Source organism: Ambystoma mexicanum, chromosome 5q (genome assembly GCF_040938575.1).
Source record: "Ambystoma mexicanum isolate Mex_15411 chromosome 5q, UKY_AmexF1_1, whole genome shotgun sequence".
Taxonomy (NCBI): domain Eukaryota; kingdom Metazoa; phylum Chordata; class Amphibia; order Caudata; family Ambystomatidae; genus Ambystoma; species Ambystoma mexicanum.
This window is the reverse complement of record NC_090933.1, coordinates 423,120,149-423,140,697: the sequence shown is the minus strand read 5'-3', so window position 1 is coordinate 423,140,697 and position 20,549 is coordinate 423,120,149. Positions and strand designations below refer to the sequence as shown.

Below are 20,549 nucleotides of genomic sequence, written 5' to 3'. Positions count from 1 at the left end.
GAGTGTTCAATGAGCCCAATCTCATAGTTACAGCTTCTAGCTTTAATGGTGTAGGTCGATCCGAAATCTGCGATGTCAGAGATTGCTATTTCCGATTTGTTGACAATGCCTTTGGGATCCAGGCCCACAGTTGTTTCAGCAAGTTTGTGTTGGTGTGCTCTTGTTCGATGCTTGATGTTGTAGCAGGGACCTGGACCAATTCTTTTAATTTCGGTTAAGGGCCCTCAGGGACATCTTCCAGGTTTAGCCTGGGCTGGTGACAGAAAGACATAATCGTGTTTCTCACTGTATTGAGCTGTAGTCAGTGGCCTTGCTGGTGGATTTTGTCTTCTGTATCTCTTTGCCCTTTCTGGTTGATTTGGTTGGGAAGATGGTGGTTTTGGATGATCACGTTTCCACGTGGAGCTTGTGAGTTCCGTTAAATCGTAGCTCAGTTTAAGTATTTTTTCTGATGCGTCTCGGAGCTTTTGTGTCACTCTTCTAGATGTAATTTGAAGGAGGGTTGTCGCTTGTTTGCCTTCGTGGGATGGTTCAACCCAAATAAGATCTTCTGTTCTTATTGAGTTAAGCATGGATATGCTGTTGAAGAGTTTTAAGACTGTTCTTTTGTTTAGAATGACATATTCACGGCTATACCTCAGTTGTCCTAATTTGAATGCTGGTGTGGTTTTGCCCACAGGGCGTTGGACTGCGTCTTTACCTCTACTTCGAGTTTCGTCAGCTTTGGTCTGCCTGCTTCTAAGTGCTGGCGACTCCTCCGAGTGTAGGTAGTCACTGTGCTTCTGTGAGAGGATAGTACTTCTGGTTTCCCTTGTGGCGGTTCTGTCTGAAGTCTTGTAGGACATTGATAAGGCCACTCTAGATTGATAGTGCTGTGGAGGATCTTTTGAATGGTTAGCCTGTAATTTGAACGGGTGTACAGTTTGTCCCCACTCATTACTGCTTGTAGTCTTCTTGCATCTGTCCTCCAACGTAAGAAAGAGTTTGTCGTCATTTTCGTCTTCCACCAAGCTTGTATTTGGCAAGTTTGGCGTCACTAAGACCGGATTAATGCCGGGAATAGTGGCTGTCTCCATTTTGTCATAAGGCGGGTCAACAAGGTGTTGACATAGATTCATTAGGCCTTCTTCCTCCAGAAAATCCTCTTTTGTTTTAGGAGATCCGGGGGAATTTTCTGCCGTTAGATCTATAAAGGTACGGCATATTGGAACCTTCGTCTTGCTTTGTGGATTGATTTTCCGTATTTCCCTCTCTGCAATAGGTGGACTTGCAGTAATTGAAGAAGCCGGCTTATTCCGGATTATCTTCTCTGGTGGAGGCAGACAAAAGACCAGTTGCTTTTTCCTTGCCAGTTGATCTTTAGTTGTTTTCATTGGCTGATCAAAAATTACAAAGTCTCTGTTGCTCGTAGTCTGTCTCAGATACAGTGGTAGTTTTTCCCTGGACCAATGTTGATAGTCCGTTTCTCTTCACTGACACAGTTGTTCAATAATAGCCGGTTTTCTCTTTTAATAGTCGAACAACTTGCAGCGGCAGTGCTCGTCATGGAGTCTTTTGACTGGGTGTTTGCACTACAGTCGGTTGCCGACTCAATTTGCACTGGGGTCTCAGGTGGCAGGACTTGAAGATTTGCTACCGAAGGCTTTGATGTTTGACAGGCTACTGATTGAAATATTGTGTTCACAGTCAATTTGCTATAGGGGGGATCGGCTTGCCGGTGGAGTTTTGTTGCCAGTATTGCCGATTCAGTTTGTGCTGCTGCTTTCAATTCCAACGCAGTGATGTACCCCTCGAGGTATAGGAGTTTGGTATGCATCATGGCTGTTAACGTGCTATGGTCCTTTAACGTGTCGTTTATAGACTCGTATAGTTTCATGAACGGTGCGAGTGCTATAGTGACTGACGACATGATTGTAAAGATGTCCAATTTCTTTTTCGGGGAATCTGTAATGGTGCTAGATGAAAAATCGCTCAGCCTTTGTGGTCGATGGGGCGTACCTGGCGTTTGCAAATGCGAGTCCTTTCTTGTTGGTCGCATATAGGGAGATGGTTGCCCTTTTGAAGGAGTTGGTGCCTTGTAGCTGAATTTATTTTGGGGATCCACTTGTGAAATATCCAGATCAATGAGCTCTTCAATTCTTGCATTTTTAGTTTCGCTAGTAGACCACTTTTCACATCTAGCGGGTATGTAGTATCTGAGATGTTTGGATCTGGATTCTCACTGGCAGATTCTCTCATTAAGACTATTTCTATTGGAGGTTCTACACTGGTGGGTAATTTCCCTTGCTCTATTTCTGAGTTCTTTGTAATAGGGTGTTTTTTTTTTTTTTGGCGTTTTCTCCAACCTTCCATTTTCGTTTAATGACACATTTTTGGTAGGTAACGTTTGCGGACTTTATAGCTCCTCTAATGGCGCTGGTTGGGAGCTTGTCGGCCCTGTGTATTCGGGTAGTGTCATGTCGAATACCAGTTGTGTATCAGTGGTCTTCGGGTCTGTGCCTTGGTGTGGTTCCGTTGTTTCCGTAATATACACAACCTCTAGCATTCCGCTATCAGTGATTTCATTGATTCTGTCGAACTTGTGTTTGTGCTGTTTACCAAAAAAGTCTTTTAGAGTATGTAAAGAGCTTGTTTTCCTGGTCTCCACGTTAGCTCCTTTATGTTGCTGGGTGGTTTTCTTTTTTGTTCGTGGGGACAAGGAGTTAGGGTTTTTTGAGGGCTGCCCCTGAGTTTGTCGCTTTTTTTTCTTTTCCACACATCATCTCTCGGGTTGACCCGCATATCGGGTTTTATTTGAGCATTGTGCTCTTTTCCGTATTTTCTTGCTGGGGCCCTCCTCCACTGATGTTTTATTTATGTGCATATTTGGGGAAAGTGACGCCTCAGAACAACTGCTTTGTTGTTCAGAGTCCCTCCAGGCCTTCATCTCGCCAGAGGTATGGTTTTTGCAAAGTTCAGGATCCTGGGAGCATGGGGCTATCAGCACCCAGTCCCGTGGAGGGGCATGGACTTGGGCAATCACGTTGCGAGTCACACGTAGGTGGGGCACGCCCGCTTCCGTCGCCTCCCTCTCATCCGTGGGGTCTCCAACTGCCACCCCTGAAGAAAGTACGTTGTTTTCAGCACTCCGGGCGGGGGGGATCGCTGGGCCGGGCTGGGCAGTCGTTGCCCCTCCTCCTATGATCCCCGGGTCCACCGACTGCAGCTCCCCCCCGGGACCCCGAGGGGCACTGGGAGCCCGGCACCACTTGCCGAGTGCCGGCGCCAGCTCCGCCACCTCTGTGCTCAGCGCGGGCCCGGCCCCGACGCTCACCACCCGCTGTCCTCCGACAGGCAGAGTGGAGCCCTCGGCCATGGGGAGGACCGCCCCATAGGCGGGGCCCCACGGGACGAACACGAAGGAAGAAGAGGTAGGGCACGGATTTCCACGTACTATGTTTCCGGATACTGTTTTTCTGGTGTAGTTTCAGGTTCCACTTGCGAGCTTTGCTCGTCCCATTTGTCTTGAGGAATTTTGGTGGACCGTAGGGGGTGAAAGTACGATACTTAGACCAAGCTTATTGACAGATTGTGGATGCTTTGAAGGCTCTCTCGCCTTTTTTGTCATAAGGTTTTGTGACGTGCTCAAAGTTTCCTCCCTGGAGAATCTCCGTGAGGGTGTATGCACTTTGCTGTCTCCTGGCAGTAAAGTCCCCTTCACAGCCATAGTTGCTTTTCTTTCATTTCTTTCATCGCCTTTGAGTTTTGATTTTCGGAGTGTGCGGCCTTCAGCTGCCGGACTCGGCGGGGTAGCGTCTATGGCGTCCATGTCGGCCATGACTGCCAAGACCGCTACTCTGCCGCCTACTCCGCGGCCGCTCCGCGGCTGAATGGGGTTTTTATTAGTGCTCCTCCCCCAGCACTTGCATTAGAGACAGTAGAGACAGTAAACAGTCTGTCAGCTGAAATGTCAGGATACAAGCAGCAGGGACTGCCAAAACTGCTACTCTGCCGCCTACTCCTCCTACAATGTACCTGGAGACATTTCAAATTCATTCAAACATAACTTAAAATATAATTTAACATCCACTTTACTCTAAGGTGGGCTTCCGTAACAGGCCAATCATCTGATGGTATTTCCAAACTAATGGCGTAAATAAAAACCTTACTTTACATCTATTAGTATCAGACCTCCATCCATCATTCCCAGGCAGATGGCCTTGTGTTAACTATCTATCAATACCCTATTGTACGTCCTAAATATAAATATGGAGGAAAAACAATGACAATGCATATGTAGAAGAAACCTGGCAGTATATCATTTTTTACAGTAATTGCAGCAAAATGCTATATTTGGAACTACTGGGCTCAAGCCAGAAAATAAAGGTTTGAACTACAACGAGATGCTGAGTTTGACTTGTAAAAAAATAAGTTGCAACACACTTTTGTGTTAGGGCCATGTAAGTATTTTTGGAAGGAAGTGTTTAAGAGATTAACCAAGTGTCAGAAACAGACATACAGAGCCCTAGACCGTTGGTTACTTTCAGAACAAAAACTGTATATTCTAACATCAGCACACATTTTACTTGGGTTTAGATGCAGTTGCACTAATTGCTTGGAAAATTGAGCTGCTGTAAGAACATTAGAAACCCTTCAATAGCAGAATAGTTGTGAGAGAGTAACATACTTTTTTCATATGAGACGGTGTGCTGTATTCATACAGCGAAAAATAAGATTTGCAGGCTTTTCGGAGCCACTTCTGGATGTACCCGGTTGGCAACACAATTGTTAACATGTTTATCCTTGGACATACACCATGCAGCAGCCATAGCAGAATGGTGTGTTATGTGTTTATTCTCTTATCTTTTTCCTATTTCTTTGCAATTGGTTCCTCTTGAGTAAATTAGGATCTTCATCTATGCACTGTTGCTATAAACGTGAGTGGTTTTAGAAATAGACTTATTAGCTTTAATAAAAAAGATCAACATTTTAAATTGGTGTTTTAAATTGTTTCTTATTGTGACATACATGCAATTTTAGTCTAGTTATTTTCAATAAATATCCTAATTAGGAAAAAGATGGAAAGACCTTTCACAGATGAAGTTACTTTTTCCCCAAAATAACCCAATATACACAAGGAATTTTAGAATCCTCCTGCAAGGGATTTTCCTATATATCTCTGTCAAGTAACATGTTTAGTTTCTGCTGCGTACCTTTCCTCCTGATGTTCTCTGTTCAGGCTTCTCTGGACTCGGTCGTAGTGCTGGTGATACCAAGAGTCAACCCCCAGGACACGCAAGGAATGAACACTCTGGGTTCCTCTGAGGCAGCTCTCCCTACTGATTCTAGTGGCACAGGGACAGTGTGAGGCACTGACAGGGGAGCCAGATAGATGTTCCTTACAGGCTGTCTGGAGTTCTGATGTTCAGGCGAAGACAGACTGGAACAGGATAGCAGAGTCCCTAAGAAGGGCAGGACTGCAGCTTGAGACAGCAAGGGTGGGCTGACAAGAAGACCAGTTACAGAGGGGGAAAAAGAAGAAATACAGATACAAAGGTCAGGTTAGGCCAGCAGGGGAAGGACCCAGAATGGGCAAAGGTGGGTGGCAGGGAAGCAACAGGTAACTGTGAGACTGGAGAACTAGGTTGCTGCATCCGGCGCGTTAAGATGCACCAAATGAATGGTCATTCAGCTGTCATGGTGATCTAGAACACCTGTCCGGCTGCGTGTGCATGTTGCTAGGAAAATTGGCAGGGTCATGGCAAGAAAGGACAAACATGCCAGCTGCCTCGAAGCACGCGGATCCTGCAAAGCCCTGCCACTTGCGAGTCCTAGGCGTCCCCCGATGGAGCCACCAGTGTGGGCAGAGGCACCACCTGTTCCCAGGTAAGTGGTTCAGGACGCGGCAGGCGTGACAATATCACACTGTCTGCAACCCCCGTCTCAGATATTTCTCCCTCCAAAACATTGGTACAAGACATCTCTATGTTGACTTGCGAGTTCCCCTTATTCACCTTCAATTCTCCACTCCCCATGTAATTTGGAATAATTGAGTGCTGTGCTATTTTGTAGATTTAAAAGTAAAAAGGAATTGAAAATAAGTTTTTGTAGGTGTACAGTTGGACTGTATTTGATCCTGATCTGCTGTCTGTTGGTCATAGATGTGAGCAAGCTACTGAGAAGGCACAGCTATAGCATTGTAAAAATCAATGTTGGTTTGAGTAGAAAGTGAGTGCACACTGAAGTCTGGTGTACCTCAAGTCATAGTTTTCATTTTTCATGGTGTAACCTGTTTTTGCAATATAAAATGAAGACCTATTCTGTTTACACTGGCTAGTACATTGTTAAAAAAATACCTACCATATGACAGTGTCCACTGCAAGACAAAACGTGGGGGGCTTAATTGTGCAGAAAGACTGTGAGTTGAGCTATTGATCTAAGTTGTTTCTGGGTCACGGCTCTTGATTGGTGAAAGTGAGTTTACATAGTAACTGTTATCAGTGTGTTGCTCTATCTATTCAGAGTCTCTAACAGGTAAGTCAGAATACTTAATACATTATACTGATCAAGAATTAACAAGGATGAGTAATTAGTAGGAATTTACTGAGGTAATACGCTTTGACAGAATTTTCCTCAGTCAAGCACAATTTGATTTTATTAGTAATTATATGTAGTAACGTTTATATTTTGGTATTGGAGATGGCCCTAAAGACATAGTTTGCAGATGATGTTATGGTCTTTGATGTGTTTGTTGTTGGATTTGTAAAAGGCAGAGTAATGTGTAAATAAACAGAGAATAAAATCACCCTAATTTTTGTTTCCCAGAACAAGCCTACCGTCACCAATGTTTTCCAGAAATGATTTCAGTATTTGGAGCATCTTAAAAAAATGTATTGGGATGGTAAGTGGATAATACAACTGAAAACAGATAATGCAGTGCATATTAAAGTGGATTAATCTAAAGGAAAAAACATATTATGCTGCATTCTTATTTGAACAGTTTTGAGGCGTTGGTGCCTACTACCTAATGCACTGGTCAATCCTCGAGTCTCTTCGTTGTGTTCTGTGTTTTTCCAGAGGGAGATTTGCAATGTGTTTTTTTTTTTTTTTTTTTAAAGATGTTTGCATTCCTAAATATATAAATAAGGAGCCACTTTGCCTTTTAAGTGATGGTGCACGAAGACTACAGTTTTTCAAAGTTTGCCTATGACAATATTGATTTTGAAGCTAGATTATAATTAAGCACCTACTTTTCTCCAGCATGGGGTCTGGCATGAATTCACATGCTCATGAATATTCCCCGTCGTGAGGCTGGGAATCCTCGGTAAAGAAAAAATCAGTATCAGTTTTGTTTCTGATCTGTCTTTCTTAGTAGTAACCAATCACTGGTCTCTGGGTCATACTGCCCCCAGCCAATGACTGCCCTCTCCCTAAGCCCCTCCCCTGGCAGCCATCCTCAGATTTTTACCGCACATTCAAGTGTTGTGAGTCCTCGTGCTATAGCTCTCGAGCTTTTACTGCGTTTTGCGATTTTTCAAAGAGTTTAATCCCATTTTTCCGGTCAATCGAGCCTCAAGTTCCACCGTTTATACTTCCGATCAACAGGGACCCGTTTCTGAATTTTCTACGCCCCTCAACGGTGAATTTTTCATCGAGTACGCTTCTTGGAGGATTCCAGAAGACCTTGAGGCCTACCCTGTGGACATGGCCCAGGACAAGGGAAGCCCGACGGCCGGATCCAAGCGGTTCAGGAACTACCCTGGATGTGGATTGCAGAATGTGTTCAAGGAGGACGAGCATTCTAGATGCCTCTACTGCCTTCGCGAAGACAAAACGCACGTGGAGAAGGACTGTGCGTTTTGCAAGAACATGTCGGAGCGGACCATGAGGGATCGGCGGATCCGCCTCACCAACTGGCTGGAAGGAAAGAGCCCAGTGGTATGTGAGAAGAGGGCGGTTTTCTAAGTCCTTTGAGGGCGCTCCGGCGACGGGGGCCCAACAGAAGGCTAAGCACCGCGGGCACCGGGAGCGCCGAACGGTCGGGCTCCTCGGCTGCCAGGCAGGGCGCACTTTTCACTGACACCATCAACCACGAGCCAACGCTCTGGCTCGGGGAAGAGAAAGTCGGAGATCCGGATAAGCTTCTGGAGACGCACCGGTCGATAAAGACGGAAGCAGCCGAGGGGGAGCGAGGCGGTGACCCTCCCCCCAAGGTGAAGGCCTCAAGCACGCCAAAAGTCGTGAAGGCCCTGATTCACCCGGCTATGGCCTCTATCGAAGGATTTGTGGCGGCCCTGGCGAAGCCTGTGGAGGCTACCCAAGTGGAGACGACCTCAGGCCCAGAGTTTCCCTGCCACTGCAGAGGAAATCCTCTTTTCAGCCCATCGATAAGACCCCCGTGAAGACCCCGGTGGAAAAAGAGGGGGGGGCCGGTGGCCTTCACGGACACAGATACAGCCTCTGAGGAGGAGATGGTTGAAGTCGTGCAAGGCCTCAACAAGAGGTTTGAGGAGGTCCGGTCCCACGGGAGGAATCCCGGGGAGGCGGACGAAGAGAGCGACGGTGGCGCAGACGAGGCCCATCGCAGCCAGTGCCCGACAACTCGGTGGCCATTTTGATGGCAATCCAAATCTTAGGAACGGAGATAAGGACGAGGTTGCCTCTACCCCCAATGGACGACCTAGCAGAACCAAGCCCGTTGGGAAGCCCTCCAAACAAGTGGAGGAGAGTTCAACACCCCCCCGCCTTTCCAGCCCTTGCGGCCCGCTCAGCCTTCATCTCCTTCCCCTGATCCTAGGGATGACACGGGAACAGATACGGCCACGACGGGGACGGATGACAACAGTGGTGACGACGGGATGAGCCTTTCATCACCACCACCTCGGGCTTGCCCGCCCGACGAAATTGCCTCCTTCCACGTCATGATTTCCAGGGCATCCAAGCTTTGCCAGCTCTGCCCCGAAGAACAGAAGAAGGAAGCCTTCCCCTATCAACGGCGCGAGGCCAAGAGGAAGACTGTCCTTGCGGTGCCGTTGCTCGACGAAATCTGGGACGAGGGACTTGCTCTGCTGAAGAACCCGTCCACGACGCCTGCCAAGAGGGATCGGTACGAGAAGAAGTACCGGGTCCCCGATTCCGCCCCTTTGCGCCTCAGGTCGTCTCGGCGGCGGCCAAGAAGAAGGCGGCGGGCGCAACGGCTTCAACTTCAACCTCCCCACCTGACGGCGAGGGAAAGAGACTGGACGCCATAGGACGACAAGTCATTTCGTCCGCGGCGACGACAATTAAGGTGGCCAACGCCCTAGCGATTGTGGCCTGCTACGACAGGGAGCTATGGTACAAAATCGTCCCCCTGCTGGACTTCCTACCGGACGACAAGAGGGCAGAGGCCCTGGGGATCCTACAGGAAGGTGAGGTGGCATCGGACCATGCCATAACGGTGGCCACGGACATCGCGGACACCGGGTTCCACTAGTTGGGCAACAGTGTTTGCCTTCGACGGCAGGGATGGCTCAAGGCAACAGATTTCCGCCAGGATGTGCAAACCAGAGTTCTGGACATGCCCTTCGACGGGAACAACCTGTTTGGAAAGACAGTAGATGAGTCACTTCAGGCCATCAAGACCGACACGGAGACGGCTCAGGCCTTGGGAGTTTTGCAGCAACGACGGCCACCCTTTCGGAACTCCGAGGCAAGCAAGGGGCCTCCAAAGGATTCGGCGGTGGCTCCTCGACGTACCGCCAGGCAGCCCGTTCCTCGTCACAAGAGGCCTACAGAGGGCGCGGCAAGTCAGGATGGCCCCGTCGCTGTCGCTAAGGAGGCCAGGGTGGCAAGGCCGCCTCCAAGCAGGACTGAACCGGCCGTAGCGTTGAGCCCCCACCTGAGCACCCCAGTGGGAGGCCGGCTGGTGAAGTTAGTCAGCGTGTGGGAGTCCATCTCCACTGACCGTTGGGTGCTGGTTGCCCTGGCCCACGGGCACACTCTCGAATTTCTAAGGAAGGGCCCCGAATTCCTCCCCTGGCCAGGAAGGAAAATCACATCCCACAACTGCTGTTAGAAGTAAGGGCGATGCTCAAGAAAGGGGCCATCAAGCCCGTCCCGAAGAGGCTGCGGGGCTCCAGAGTATACTCAAGATACTTCCTCGTCAGAAAGAAGACTGGCGGTTGGCGCCCCATCCTGGACCTGCGTCGGTTAAACAAATAAATCAAGGCCCAGAAGTTCTGGATGGTCACCCTCCAGCATGTGCTGGGACAGCTGGAGGCAGGCGACTTCCTATCGTCGCTGGACTTGGAGGATGTGTACTTCCACATCCCCATTCTAAAAGGACACAAAAGTTTCTCAGATTCGTAGTCCAAGGACGGCACTACCAATTCAAGGCACTGCCATTCGGAATGAAGTCGGCACCCCGGGTAATTTACCAAGTGCCTAGCGCCAGTGGCGGCGCGGCTGCACCCGCAAGGGATCCACGTTTACCCCTACCTGGACGATTGCCTCATCCGAGCAAGGACAAGGGAGCTCGCCGTATAGCACACAGCGAAGACCATCCAACTGCTCACAGACCTGGGGTTCTCCATCAACTTCCCCAAATCCCACCTGGTTCCGTTGCAGGTCGCACTGTTTCTGGGAGCCGAGCTCGATACAGTGGCACGATTGGCTTCCCTGTCGGAGGAAAGGACGAAGGCCATCCTGGGCAAGGTGCAGCGCCTGCTGGCCACGGATGTGGCCAGGGTGAGGTCCATCAAGTCACTACTCGGCATGATGTCCTCTTGCATCTACCTGGTGCGCCTATGCAGGCTGCGGATGCGTCCTCTACAGGAGTTTCTCTACGCTCGTTGGATGCAAGAGGCGGGCAGCTTCGAAGACAAGATCCCGCTCAACGAGGTCTTCCGCCAAGCAATTTGGTGGTGGGGCACCCGCGCGCATCTCGCGGCGGGCACAGACTTTCAGACCCCGGCACACCAGGAGACGGTGACGACGGATGGCGCCCTGGAGGGTTGGGGAGCGCACACCGGAGATCTTCACGCGAGAGGCCTTTGGCTCCCGGAGGAGAGGTCACTCCACATCAACATCTTGGAGCTCCGAGCAGTGTTCTGGGCTCTCAGGTCGTTTCTCCCGTCCCTCAAGGGCAAGGTGGTAAGGATCTTCACCGAAAACACCACCACAATGTTCTACATCCGGAAGCAGGGAGGAACCAGGTCCCCGGCCCTATCCAAGGAGGCCCAGGATCTGTGGCACTGGGCTGTTGCCCAGGGTATGTTTCTGGTGCCCTTCCACCTAGCAGGAATAAAGAACACCATCGCCGACTCGCTGAGCAGGGAGTTGCGTTCATGCCACGAGTGGGATCTGCGTCAGGACCAAGTGGATCAGCTTTTCCGATGATGGGGCAAACCCCAGATCGACCTGTTTGCGATGGCGGCGAACTCCAAGTGCCAGAGGTTCGCCAGCAGGTTTCCCCAGCCGAGGAGCATGGGCGATGCTTTCTCGTTCCCCTGGGACGGCCTGTTCCTGTATGCATTCCCTCTGTTGCTGTTGCTGCTACGACTCGTCAACCAACTCAAGACGTCCCAGTGCAGGATGATCCTCGATGCACCAGCGTGGCCGAGACAGATCTGGTTCCCAGATCTTCTGGACTTGTCAGCGCCCCCCCCCAGTCAAACTATCGACGGACGCAGATCTTCTCTCTAGAGAAGGAGGCGCCATCCTCCATCACGACCCGGGGTCGCTGAACTTGCAGGCCTGGCTCCTGCGGCACTAGAGTTTTGAGGGTACGATATCCCGGCGGACTGCAAGAAGGTGCTTGCAAAGGACAGGGCATCCTCAACTTTCAAGTGCTATGGGCACAAATGGAAGAGGTTCTCTGTCTGGTGCCGTGCACAGAAGATTAACCCTTTGCCAATTACGGCCCCTCAAGTGCTGCCGTACCTGCTGTCGCTGGCCAAGGCGGGGCTGGCTCATGCCTCCATCAAAATACATCTGGCAGCAATCTCCCGCTACACCAGAACTACGGGACGATCATCTCTGTGGTCTCATCGCCTGGTGAAGGAGTTTATGAAGGGACTGTTCCGTTCATTCCCTCCGGTGAAGGCTGCGGCCCCGGCGTGGGAGCTCAACGTGGTGCTGACCAGGCTCATGGGGGCGCCTTACGATCCTCTGCATTCGGCACCGTTGAAGTTCCTGTCGTGGAAAACTGCATTTCATGTGGCCATCGCCTCCGCACGACGAGTGGGAGAGATCCAGGCCCTATCCTGCAAGCCTCCATACTTGACTTTTTACGAGACGAGGGAGGTGCTGAGAACGCACCACTCCTTCATGCCCAAGGTGCCGTCAGACTTCCATCTCAACGAGCCCTTGGTGTTACCAGTTTTCTTCCTGTCGCCTTCGTCGCCGGCCGAGAGGACTTTGCACTCGCTGGATGTAGCTAGAGCACTGAAGTTCTACGTGGACCGCACGAGGAGTTTTCGGAAGACATCACAACTGTTTGTGAACATTGGACCTGTGAACCAAGGGAAGGCCCTCTTGAAGGCTTCCATTTCCAGATGGCTCTCCGGCTGCATCATGCACTGTCACTGGTTGGCAAACCGACCGTTGCCCGGCGTCCGAGAGCTCATTCGACTAGAAATCGCTGCTACGACGGCGTTCTTGTCTGGTGTACCCCTGCTGGACATCTGCAGGGCACCTACGTGGAGGTCGACGCACACCTTCACGAGATTCTACTGCATCGACTGGGATTCCAGGGAGGAGTCCAGGGTCGGCCAAGCAGTGCTGCGCAACCTGTTTGCCTGAACGTGGGCCTGGTGAGGAGGTAAGAGTTGCTTAATGTTGAGTTTATGTAATGCTTAATGTTGAGCCTTGCCACCTCCCGTGGTTGTGCATGTGTGTACTGCTATGTATTCTTATATTTATGAGCATGTGAATCCATGCCAGACCCCATGCTGGAGAGGGAACAAGTTACTTACCTGTAACTGTTGTTCTCCAGCATGGGTCTGGCATGGATTCACATGCGAACCCTCCCTCCTACCCCTCTGCGGCTCTTCACTTGGTCATACTGCCACTTTACGTGCTACCAAATCTGAGGATGTCTGCCACTGGAGGGGCTTAGGGAGAGGGCAGTCATTGGCTGGGGGCAGAATGACCCAGAGACCAGTGATTGGTTACTACTAAGAAAGACAGATCAGAAACGAAACTGATAGATTTTTTCTTCCCCGAGGATTCCCAGCCTGACGACTGAGAATATTCATGAGCATGTGAATCCATGCCAGACCCATGCTGGAGAACAACAGTTACAGGTAAGTAACTTGTTCCTTTGATTGCCTCTATTAAGACAATTAACATTGTAATTATAGAACAGATTCATTTTGCCTTCACTTCATTATAATATGATACAAAATGTTAACTTTTATGCTACTAGCCAGGCTTTTAAGTCATTTGTGAAGACGTTCAGTGATGGTTCAGCAAACTGAACACATCCTCCCATACTAACCTTTCTTGCATGTTCTCTGCCTAGTGGATTCAAAATATTTGAAGTAACATGTAGTTACCACCTTGTTCCATCAACCCAGAATCCAAGGTCCATCTGCTAGCCAACGGACACCAAGTATGATATTGGGCAACTGATTAAGCCAATGATGCCTGGTTTGTCTGAGGCTAGAGTGACACACACTCTGCCTTAACTGAGGCATCTTAATTGAATAACTCACAGTTGCCAATATTGCATCTTTCTGTCCGAGACAGTGTTAAAGAAGTGTGTCGTTTTTTTTTAAAACTATTTTTCATTTTGCGTCATAAAATGCTCAAAATGTTTACTACAAACATGCTATCCAAGTCATCTATATGAACGCAGTAATCGGAAGAGGGTCAATCCATGCATTTTCAAAGGACATATTAGTTTGACAGTCTTCACAATGTGCACACTGTCCATGTGCTGCAGTAAACATGTGGCATTCTGTATCCTCTTTAACAGGCCCTGAGCTGACACTTCTGCCTCTTCAACCTTACCTTTTTTTCTGATCTCCTGAGAGAAGTCATGAAAGGGAGGGCCAGAGTACCCCACCACACACAGAGATGTATTTGTATTGAATGTTAACTTAATGTCCTGCTGACTTATGACCTTTATCATTCGGAGAGTTTTAAAACTGACTTGCAGAGCTGCATAAGCCATTCAAAAATTGCAAGCAGATGAGTAAAATGTTGAGCTCTGCATATGTCTGTTTCTTAGTATGGTTCTTTTATCTTATAGCTCCTGCGTTCAATCAACATGCATTTCACAACTTTTCCATACCAGAAGGGTGTACCGTAGCAATTATAAGTAAACATGTAACGCGCATCTCTACAGTATTTCTCTGTGCCTCACATCTCACAGTTCTTCAAGCCAGGTCTCTAACGACTAGGTAGAACTCAAACGCGTGCTTCCTTTTTCCCACAAAGAAACAAATGATGGTAAAGGGATATTTGAATGTATTGTGTCCTCCAATGTATTCCACATCTTTGACATGTAATCTCCATGTGCACTTCGGAAACTTTTTCAGCAGAGGGCGTCCTGCGTCGATGATGTCGGGTTGATGTCCCTCGAAGGCTTCCGTCGAGGGCGACGTCACGAAGGGTTATAATTGGGATGCACGGCGGGCATAGCCTCAGTTCCGTTTTTTTCCCCGAACGTGTTGCTTCGTGAAACTCGGCGCACCTCGTTGAGATGTCTTTTTCTTCGACTACGCGGTCTGACTTCAAGACCTGCCGGGACTGCAAGTCGAAAATGTCGATCACCGACCCGCATCGCATTTGTTTGTGGTGTTTGGGTGAGAGTCACGACACCGACGACTGTTCAAAATGCCAGTCCTAACGGCCAAGGCCTTGCGGGAGCGTGATGTTTCGGCGGAAACCTGTGTGGCGAAGACCCTCATAGATCTGTTCTCCAAGAATGATTTGATCCAGGTAGTGGCTTTGTCAGAGAAGTGGGCTGTAGTTTTGAGATGTTGGCAGAGTATTTGATGTTTAATCGGATCAAACCCCACCGAAAGGTCAAGCAATAAGAGGGCCATCTTGCCATTATCTTTAAGGTCTTCAATTTGGGTTTTTAAATCAATTAGTGCTGTTTTGGTTCCATGCCTAGGTCGGAAGCTGAATTGTAAGATGCCAAGGAGGTTATTGGATTATAAATAGTCCTGGATCTGCAGGTAAGCGGCTCTGTCCAGTATTTTGAGCAGGAAAGGGACGGTGGTGATTGGCCTGTAATTAGTCGGAGTACTTGGATCTAGTGATGGTTTTTTGAGTAGGGAGAGGACCCAGGCATCCTTCAGGTTGTCTGGCATGATGTTTGTGTTAAAAGAGGCGTTTATTAGGGCAGTGATGAAAGGTGCTAATTCATTAGTAGCCTCTTTGATGATGGGGCTGGGCAAGTGTTGCCCTGGAAGTTAGAGGGTTTAAGTTTGAGGATGATATTTTCTACCTCTTTGATAGAAAGTGGTGAGAAGGTAACGGGTTTGTGACTGAATTGAGGGAGGTCAGACGCTCTAGTAGGCGTCATATGCTGTGGGTCAGCTGCTAGTCTGCTTTTTTTTGGCATTTATTTTGGTTTGTAGCGTGGTAATTTTGTCAAGGAGTGCATTTTGAATATTTGAGCACCATGCACTGTCTTTGACGCAGGTATCGACGGGAGCTGAAGGCGATTCTGATCCTTTAATTAACTTAAAGAGCTCTTTAGTGCTCGACTTAGCTTGTGTGATCCGATTATTATAGGTGTCTTTTTTGGCTTGGAAGATTGCCTCTTTGTAGTTGAAGGATGCTAATATAAGGCTATCCTTATTCGCATCTTAGGGTAGGCTTTTCCAGCGGGCCTCTGCCTTTCTTTTTTCCTTGCGTAGTGTTATAAGATGTGGCGTGAACCAGGAGTTCAGGTGTGCTAGTGGTTTCGACTTCCATAGTTTGAGTGGGGCAATGGAGTTAATGGCATTGAGTATGGTTTGATTATATGTGTCGACTACGACCGTGGGGTCAGTGCAAGATTCAGTAGCTATAGTGATGTGGTTCAGAAGTCAATAGTTTATATAAATCACTCAGTTTGTCTGAAAATCCTATTACAGCTCCTTCCTCATGTCCGGTGACAAATCAAATTCATCCAACAAGACAGTTATCTGGGTCCCCCATTTTGCCTACAACACCAATATGATCTAAAACTGTGTTATTAGAGATTGCTTTGAACTCTATGCACATGACAATTGTATCATTAACTAAGTTATTTGAGACATTTGACTCTAAGATAACCCAGCAATCTACACAGATAGATCGAATTGTACACTGGATGATTGACCGTGTGAAAGAAAAAGACTTGCTAAATCAGAGAGGTAGTCTGGAACCAATACTAAAAAATATATGCTTTAGGCCTCAAACTTTGATACATCACTTGAGAAATGTGAGTGTGTGTGAACAATTTGACAGAGAGCGTACTACCTACATTCACTGGAATCATTAGTCCAGCAGAAGACTCCCAAATTCACTCTAAACAACCTCAGATTATCACATCAGCAACCCAGCTAAATGCGGTAGAGGTTTTAGATTCCACTCCAACAGTCGCATATAATATGTTCAACAAGAAGGCAAAAAACAGAAATTGTGAAGTTTCTAGTATGGCAAAAAAAACGAAAAATCAAAAGGGTATCTTACCACGTTCACAAGCCAATATCAATTTGTTAAACATGTAGCTCCTAAGAACATTTCTTCTAGCGTAACTCATGCAGTACTTTCAAAGTACAAAATATGGCTGCCAATCAAGAGAGCATGTCCAGTTTGCAGACAAATCATATTATTGATTATTCTCCCTTAAACGATTTGGTCTCTGCCCTAAACATGTCTCAAAATAGTACCAAATCAGTGCCTGAAAGTAGCACTGTGAACTCGGAGAATTCTCGTATTCCAGCCTTACCAACTAATGAGACGGCTAACAACTACAGTCAGATTAAAGAACAAATCTCCTACAACAGTGAGGTGACCAATATTAGAGCCGAAATTGATAATTTTGCAAGAAAACACTCTCGTTTAACTCAGTCTGTTGTGAGTCACTCAAATGTCAGCCAACCGTCTATAATAACAAATACGAGTGACAAAATGAATGACTGGAGCAACAATGTGTTCATTAGCTTCCTCTCATGAGCAAAACCAACCTTTTCACATATCTAGTGCAAAGGATTTCGTTGGACCGACACATCACAAATCAGCGACTTGATCAAAATTACTTACAGGCCAAAATTGCTAAGGCCGTAGAGAACTGCATTAAGTCAAACCGAGTGGATAATGTGAGTGTCGCTTCCGTGAGACAGCATGATTCGTTTATTCCTCCAAGACACGCTCATTTTAATGTTACATCTCAGTCGCCATTGTCTCATAGCGATCAAAGTGTAAACATCCAAAGAATTGCTAACATACGAGGACCCCCCTCAATGACTTTCAATTCCTCCAAACAGAATGAAAAATATAACAAATATCATTGTTTAATCCTAAATTGTCGCCCTGCACCATTTATCACATATGACCTGAATAGGATGAGTGTGATAGCAATTTTTGAAGAAGTGGGAAGTCTTCAGGAGGTTAGCGCTATGGACATGAACAAGTTGAGTTTCTTAACGATGATGATCTGTCTGTTATGCGGTTATGGTTCATGTTGAATGTTGTCAGAAATGTTCTCTGGCAAGCACTAATGGATTTATTTGCTCTTGGTTTTGTGCTTGCCCAGGATCTGACTGTGTTTAACATCAAAGATGACCAGAAACATGCAAATAAACTTAATCCCTACGTGCCAAACAAATTGAGAACCAATTTGGGCAATTTCTATCCTGTCACATCGCAACAAATTGGAAATGTAGGCACTGATACAGTGGTGCAGAGGCAACAATCATCGTCCCAGCTATTACAACAACATAATATGTCCCTAGTAAATTGGAACACATGTGGGTTTTCACATCTGCTTAGTGCAAGTGCCAATTTTCTTGCTACATTTGACATTGTAGTGATGCAGGAAACGTGGCTCACTGTGAAACCTGTGTGGGGCAATAATACTATTATATTAAATCCCGCCAAAACCTCTCCTACAAAACCTCTCCTAGATGAAGAACAGTTTCAGGGTTATTGGTTGCCATCAAAAACAATAAAAACCTACAATTCTTTGCATATGAAGTACCCAACCTTTACTTGCAGATGGTGAGGCTAACATACCCGGGAGGAGCAATCGCAATAATTCAAATCTATTGCAACTCGATGGGTTTAAGAGATGAGAAATTCTTTAGAGATCTTGAACATTTAATAAATATCTCATCCCAAGCGCCAGACATTACGAACATTATATTAGCTGGAGATTTAAACATGCACTTACTAGCCCCTCAGAAACACGCAAAGAGCTTGTCAAATATGAAATGGCTAACTTTAATGAATAATAGAAACCTGGTAATGTGCAATGGCTCCTTTATGGGAGATACACCACCACAAAATACTTGGCAGAGAGCACAAAACTTTTTCATAATCGATTATATTTTTGTTGACAGAAATAGGTTCAATAGTGCCACAGAATTGAAAGTGAATAAATGTACACATAGCGAACACAAAGCACTGACATTGTATTGGTCGCTTAATTATGAACTTGTGAGCATCAAAAATCAGAGATTCATTCAGACTATGACTGTAAATAACAACAGAACAAGATTCCGATGGACTCAAGACTCATTGATATCACTTAATGAGAACATTGAGGAGAGTCCCATCATTGGGGTGTGGCCGAAAGAACCTTATATGGCTTAACTACACTTATATCAAATTCATTCAAGTACTCCATCTCATGTATACATGTATTGATGGATAAAAATAAAATTATTCAGGTCTTAAAGTGTAAATGCAGAAATTGGCTAAGATCACATCGATTTCAAATGCAACAGTTTGGTGGTAAAGCAATGCTACAAACTATTGCTAATAAGAGCACTGCCCAAATTTGGACTTTAATTAATAATGCCAATCATTCTAGTCAGATGCCAGTCCAGATCAATGGAGTTAGCTAAATTGAATGGGTCACACAGTATACTAACTTATATGCTCCACTCACCATGAACAAGCATACTTTGAGCACAAAACCATCAATCTATGAAGGCCTGCATTTCCTTGCAGAAGATGTCTTATTGTATATCAACATATCAAGTAGCTTGAGGGCTCGAGGCCCAGATGGGCTAAACAATTGCATGTTAAAAAATCATTCTAATTTATGGGCAAACATTTTGTATAACGTTTTCAAACAAATCATTGATTCTAATGTCATACCAGATTCATGGCGACGCTCGGTTATAGTTCCAATTTTCAAGAGGGGCGATCGGTCCTGTGCAAACAACTACAGGCCGATCGCTTTCTTTGATGCTGCGGGCAAAAATGTTTCAAGATTTGTTTTGCAAGACTTTAATAATTGGACATTGGACATTCAATTGTTCTTAACGTGACCCATACCAAATAGGCTTCATTTCAGGATTAGGTACATCTGTTAATTTACTAACATTAAATTCAATCATAACACACCATGCAGCTTCCAAACAACCGCTATACTTAGTATGTGTTGACATGAAAGCCGCTTTTGATTCGGTCTCCAGAGAATTATTACTTCAGAAATTGATTCATCGAGGATGTCCTTCATATTTAGTCCCATTAATTAGAGATTTACATATATAAAACACCATTCAGGTTAGATTATCGCTAGATGGCAAGTTAACATCACCATTCGACACATATTGGGGGCTGAGGCAGGGGTGTACCCTTGCCTCTGCCCTATTTAATTTTTTTATTTCCAACATTGGTAATGCATTTCAGGACATCATCACTGACTCCCCGAAGTTGGCTAACAAGGCTGTCACATTTTTGCTATATGCTGATGATTTTATTATAATGTCCAAAACTCCCCAAGGACTGTAATGCTTTTAGATACATTAGCGGTTTATGTCAAAGACAATTTTCTAACTATATACTTGGACAAAACCAAAGTAATGAAGTGCAATATGAGCCAAAAATGTCTGAACAAAAACTACAGATGGTCTCTTGAGGAGAAAGAACTAGAGTGTGTTCATTACTACACCAATTTGGGAGTCAACATTGCTGACCATTTTGATGACATACAGTACATTCAAACCCTAAAAAATAAATTGATCACCAGTTTATCACAAGCCGTGATTATCAAAGCTAAGTATGGAAAATGTTCAACAACACCAGCCATTACATATTATCTACATAAAGTTACACCTATGCTCCTATATGCCGCTGAAACTAAACCTATAATTATAGAAAAAGTATGGGTAGTTATGGAGGCTAAATATTGGTGATAAAATTTACATTTACCAAACTGTGTACCGATAGCTTGGATTAAACACGAGCTTGGTTTAACTTCGTTATATGCTCGTTATGTATGGCAAGTGATAGCTCTTTTTAGGAAATGCATTCTTGCATTACAGTCAACCATGGTCAAAGGTGTTCTGTCCAACTACATATTCTCCTCGAAAGATGAACGCATCTCTAAATGGCATAGATTGGTTACTCAGAACATAGCAAATATAGAGGTA

At 46.3% G+C, this 20,549-nt stretch overlaps 1 protein-coding gene across 9 annotated transcripts in view; it reads left to right on the top strand.

Moving 5' to 3' along the window:
* The window catches only part of OSBPL1A (oxysterol binding protein like 1A), a 2,815,351-nt gene that overhangs the window by 1,806,821 nt on the left and 987,981 nt on the right, over nucleotides 1–20,549 (top strand). For all 9 annotated transcript variants that reach the window (XM_069620918.1, XM_069620915.1, XM_069620919.1 and 6 more), the window contains one exon: nucleotides 6,805–6,880. In XM_069620918.1, coding sequence (XP_069477019.1) covers nucleotides 6,805–6,880 — 76 coding nt within the window. The remainder of the gene's footprint in view (nucleotides 1–6,804; nucleotides 6,881–20,549) is intronic.